Source organism: Colias philodice, chromosome 5 (genome assembly GCF_061535455.1).
Source record: "Colias philodice isolate Cphi_HAF_F1 chromosome 5, ilColPhil1 Martin Lab GWU primary, whole genome shotgun sequence".
Classification (NCBI taxonomy): domain Eukaryota; kingdom Metazoa; phylum Arthropoda; class Insecta; order Lepidoptera; family Pieridae; genus Colias; species Colias philodice.
In genome coordinates this window covers 1907766-1912713 of record NC_143090.1, presented here as the reverse complement: position 1 = coordinate 1912713, position 4948 = coordinate 1907766, and the positions used below count along the sequence as shown (strand labels likewise).

General features: G+C 37.5%; 1 protein-coding gene across 1 annotated transcript in view; it reads right to left on the bottom strand.

The window, feature by feature from the left end:
• Positions 1 to 3223: 3223 nt before the first annotated feature.
• The window catches only part of LOC149488275 (diacylglycerol kinase theta), a 38515-nt gene continuing 36790 nt past the window's right edge, over positions 3224 to 4948 (bottom strand). The window contains exon 18 of the mRNA XM_089695446.1: positions 3224 to 3310. Within this exon, the coding sequence (XP_089551572.1) occupies positions 3251 to 3310 (60 nt within the window). The 3' untranslated portion in view covers positions 3224 to 3250. The remainder of the gene's footprint in view (positions 3311 to 4948) is intronic.

Below are 4948 nucleotides of genomic sequence, written 5' to 3'. Positions count from 1 at the left end.
TATTGTTGTTTTATTTTACATTTTTTTAAATGTCTTTACAATACCTATAGCCTCCAATTTCATCATTCCGAATTTATAGCATATTAAAATACTTCATAAGAAATAACATTTTGTTGATTGAATATCATAAATTTTTTAAGCCATAAAAAATTTCTAAATGTTTTATTTTTAAAGTGAAACTTTTATTACATCGTCTCAAACTGTTTGGTCTGTGTAGCGCATGTCGCGTGTATCGCGGCTGCCGAGTAGGTATACCTACTCGGCAGCCGACCGTCACGCGACATGCGCTACACAGAGCAGTGTTCGGAACCGTTCGAACAGTTTCACTTTTACCGTGGTTTCATAAAACCACACAACATTTTTTTTTATTAAAGCCCTTGAAGTCATCATGAATGCATTCCTCTATTCACTGTGTTAGAAAAGTCAACATAATATATTTTTAGAAATTTGAGGAAATCCATACTAATATTATAAATGCGAAAGTAACTCTGTCTGTCTGTCTGTCTGTTACTCAATCACGCCTAAACTACTGAACCAATTTGCATGAAATTTGGTATGGAGATATTTTGATACCCGAGAAAGGACATAGGCTACTTTTTATTGCGAAATATGTACCACGGGCGAAGCCGGGGCGGACCACTAGTATAAAATATCCTTTGATTCTCTCGATGTTGCGTATAGGTACTTATGTAAAAGGATCGTGTTAGTTGTACCACATATAACTGCTGTTTTTTTTTAAATTAATGTTTGTTATGTTAAAATTAATGTTAATAATTATTAGTATCAATTAAATTATAGAAACTGAATTTAAAAAGTTATACTTAAGGTTAAAGTCGAATTTAACAATAACAGACAACAGTAGAGGTAACTTTTAGAGTGACAGAGAAATGGGTTGCACCAGCATATTTTCTTGCAAATCAAAGTTATCAGAGACTCAAGTCAAATGTCATTTCATTTGACGCCTCTGACAGTTATTTAACGTTAACAATAACTTTAACCAGTGAAACACGAGCGGTTATAGTTAGTGTTACAATTATGACGTCCAACATAAAATTTTTAAATGGTCATATTTTCCCTAACCGTTACTTTAACATGTTTGTTATTGCTAAAATAACATTTTGCCTCAGACTTGAAGAAATTCCATTGTTGGATAGTATTGTAGGTAGGTGGTTTAGCGGTCTTAAAAATAAAGTGTACCTACAGCGACCATAAAGTTCGTGGGTTCGAATCCTGACTTACGATCGTACTTTTTTCTACTTATTTCTTTTTTTTCGTACAAATAATTCATTCTTATCAAACTTTTGGCATTATGGCTTCTAAGGTGTGGTTCTTGTGTGGTTCTTACTCAGTTTATATACCTACCTTGATGGGCGTTTTGCATAACAAAAGTTGATGTGGAGCTCGTTGACACACTACAGTGTCCTTAGAGTCTACACTTTTCAGCATAATCTATCAATATGTTAAAAAAAGAATGTGGTTTTAGTTACGCATACCTACTCAAAAGTTTCAAGTTTGGCAGAACGGAAATATTATTTGATTTTGATAGACCGAATTTTCTTGAGTTAATGAAAATCTGAATATGTTATAATGACGTTATATAAGCATTTCTAACTACTTAACTATTATTAATCTTTGTTTACTGAACAGACTTTACGATGTTAGGTTGCAATAAAGTTAAACTAGGTACTGTTTAATTTATATGTGTCGCAGTCATCTGGTTGAATCTACTATTTGATTGAATGACTAGTGAGTTCATTGAATGACGACATTCAATTGAATGACTAAAGGACAACTCGTCAAGTTGTTGAATGTATCTTTCAACGTTTTGACGTTGTTAGTTTGAATAAGGGGATGGGTTAGGTTACGTTCGTGTTTTTTTAACTACACAGAAATAGTTGCATTGGCGTCGGCTCGCAACAGCTGTCGTCTAGTGGACTTTTGGAATAAGTAAATTTTGTCGTCATTCAAAGAACGCGTTAGTCATTCAACAATATGCCGAGCGTTATATCCGCTGTGTTCAAAGGGTTATGTTACAAATTACAATTCGCTAAATACTTTGACTTTGACGTTAACGCTTGTCAAATCGACGTTCAGCTTAGTAATTCAATTGAATGTGGTCATTCAATGAACGTGCTAGTCATTCAATCAAAAAGCAGATTTAATCAGATTGTGGTGACATATTATGCATTTACTACCTGCCTGCCTGCGTTTTCAGAGAAAACCCGTATAGTTCCCGTTCCTGTTGAATTTATGGGATAAAAAGTAGCTTTATGTATTAGGTATTCTAGGTCTTCAGCTACATACATACCTAATTTCATTGTAATCGGATCAGTAGTATTTGCGTGAAAGAGTAACAAACATCCATATATATAATATACAAACTTTCAAATTTATTATTCTAATAAGGGCCGATTTTTCAATCGTTGGTTAAAATTTATCCGTCCAATAAAGTATTACACGAACATTTTAAAATGTCACCTGTATACTGTCAAATACGGACAAATATAATATATTTTTGAAATGGTAGTATATTACGTTATTTGATGAATAAGTTTTAACCAAGGATTGAAAAATCAGCCCTTAGTAGGATAAGTAACTAGGTAAGTACATTATTTCTTATTGTAAGGTAATTATTTTTATCTTCATCTATCATATACCTAGATAAATAGCGACATAATATTATGATATAGTGGTTTACATTGGGAATCGAACCCAGTATCTATTTATTATGATCTATCATGTTTTATGTGTTAAAATATCCCTCAATTATTTTGAAATTCAACTAACTCATCATATACCCAGGGGTCCCAGGCCGTAAACAAAAACACGAATCCATATTTAAATGTTTATTATACATCCGATCTAGAAATGAAACAACGTCTAATGACTATAAATTTATTTTTCAATTATAAGTTATATATTATTTGCGTATTTACATATCCTCTACGGCTACTCGGGACGCGTCCCGGCGAGCGTCTCGGCGGCCTTGAGCCCGAGGCCGCTAGATGAGGCGCTCGCTGAGCCAGATTCAGGAGTCCGGGGGCTGCGGGGGCGGCGGGGGTTGCGCGGGCGGCGGGGGCGGGGGCTGCGGGGGCCCGGCGGGGGGCGCGGGGGGCGCGGGGCCGGGGGGCGCGGGGGGCGCGGCGCCGGGGGCGGCGGGCAGCGCCGGCTCCGTGCTGCGGCGCCGCATCTTGGCGCGCTTCTTCAGCATGGTGGCCTGCGGGACGCGCGCCGCTGAGCCGGGCCGGCGTCACGGGCCCGCCGCGGGGCCCGCGCCCGACCCGCGCTTCGTCTTCTTTAGCATCGTCGCCTGTCACACACACCCGCTCAGCGATGCGCACGCAGGACTTCGCGTCAACGCCACGCCTCCGATGCGCAAACGCACTCCACTTTAAATACGTTACTTTGGAAAATTCTTTCTTTTCATTATTCTCTTGTGTTATGAAATTGGTAATCATATATTTGGCTGTATTAAGAAAGTTTCTTATAGAATGAAATCAGTGGTTGAAGATATTTAAAGTTGAGTTGCGTTTGTACAATCGGAATACCATTTGGAACGAGATGTTTAATCTATTTGACTATTTAGCCATTGGTTTTAATTTTATGGTAAGTAGCTTATTTAAAGAGCAAAGTCTTCAAAAATAATTTTAAAATATCTCATCCAATTAGAAGTGTAAAGTTAGACGTAGACGACGCAAAGTCCCGTGCTCGGTAATACAGCCAATCAAAGTCGAGAGTACAGTAATTTTGTAACGTATACCAATGAGCGACGACCGCGTTTTCACTGAGCATACACAAACAACGCACGATCAAAGCGAGTCCTTTGAGCAGCGCCGACACGGGGCTGTGACCAGCGACGTGAATTAAACCACATAATACATTCATCTATTTTTACTGAAACCTGATTAAAATTTCAAGGCTCCACGATCTTGACTCTACTTTGATCACCTTTTCAATTTTACATTAACAGTACTCGTATTATGTGCTTTAAATCAAATAAACGATACAAGTTATACTTTTATAATGAGGTGTACTAAAAAGGCCGCGTGTGTCGCGGTGCTCCAAAAATGTCGATGAAATTATGTTACTATAAGCAAATGACTTATCATAATGGGGTCATTTTCACGTTTGGACAAAGATATTAAGAAGGCAAAAATTGCAAGTCCCCTGTGTTACAGTAACATAAACAAATTGGGAAGCATTTCGGCGCTGCCTCGACAGTGAAAACGCGAGCGCAGCGTTGTCTCGTGCAAGCGGTTTGTCTCTGGGTAGAACATTAACCATAGACACAAAACCATCGACAAGCAGACCAACAAACGTTTTAGCACATGTCCGCTCGTGTGAAAAGACAGATTCTGATAAAGTCAGCAGAACTATTTCAGAAAATGCCTCGATTGGTACAAGACAAGCGAGCATGCATCCGGGCGTGGCGTGTGATCAAAAGCAATAGCTTCACCATAAAAAGTACTTCATCGTGCACAAATAAAGTTAAATAGTAGTTTACAAGTTAGTACTATATAGTCAAAGGTGTATATGGTGAAACTATTTTACGAAGAAAGACAGTGAAGACACAGTATCCTAATTAAGTGATTTTAATCTCTATCTTACACAAGATGAAAAGAAGTGGAAATAAAGACAGTATATTTTTTAGATATAAAACTAATATTTAAAGTGTTGATCTCGATAAACAGTAAATAAGTTAGTAAATACAAAAGCCCTGGGGCAAAAGGGTTAATAGTTAGTAGTAGGCGGAAGTAGTAAGTAGAAGAAAATACAAAATGCCTTTACTATGAACATGAAATTGCAACTGTAGTTCCCCAAAGAACTCCGAACTAAATGATCCTACCATAGTCCATAGAAATATAGATGACAAACTCCTAATAATAATGTTTTAATAGAAAGACAGAAGTCAGAACTAGAATGTTCTAATCCTAGTAAAAAATCAGAA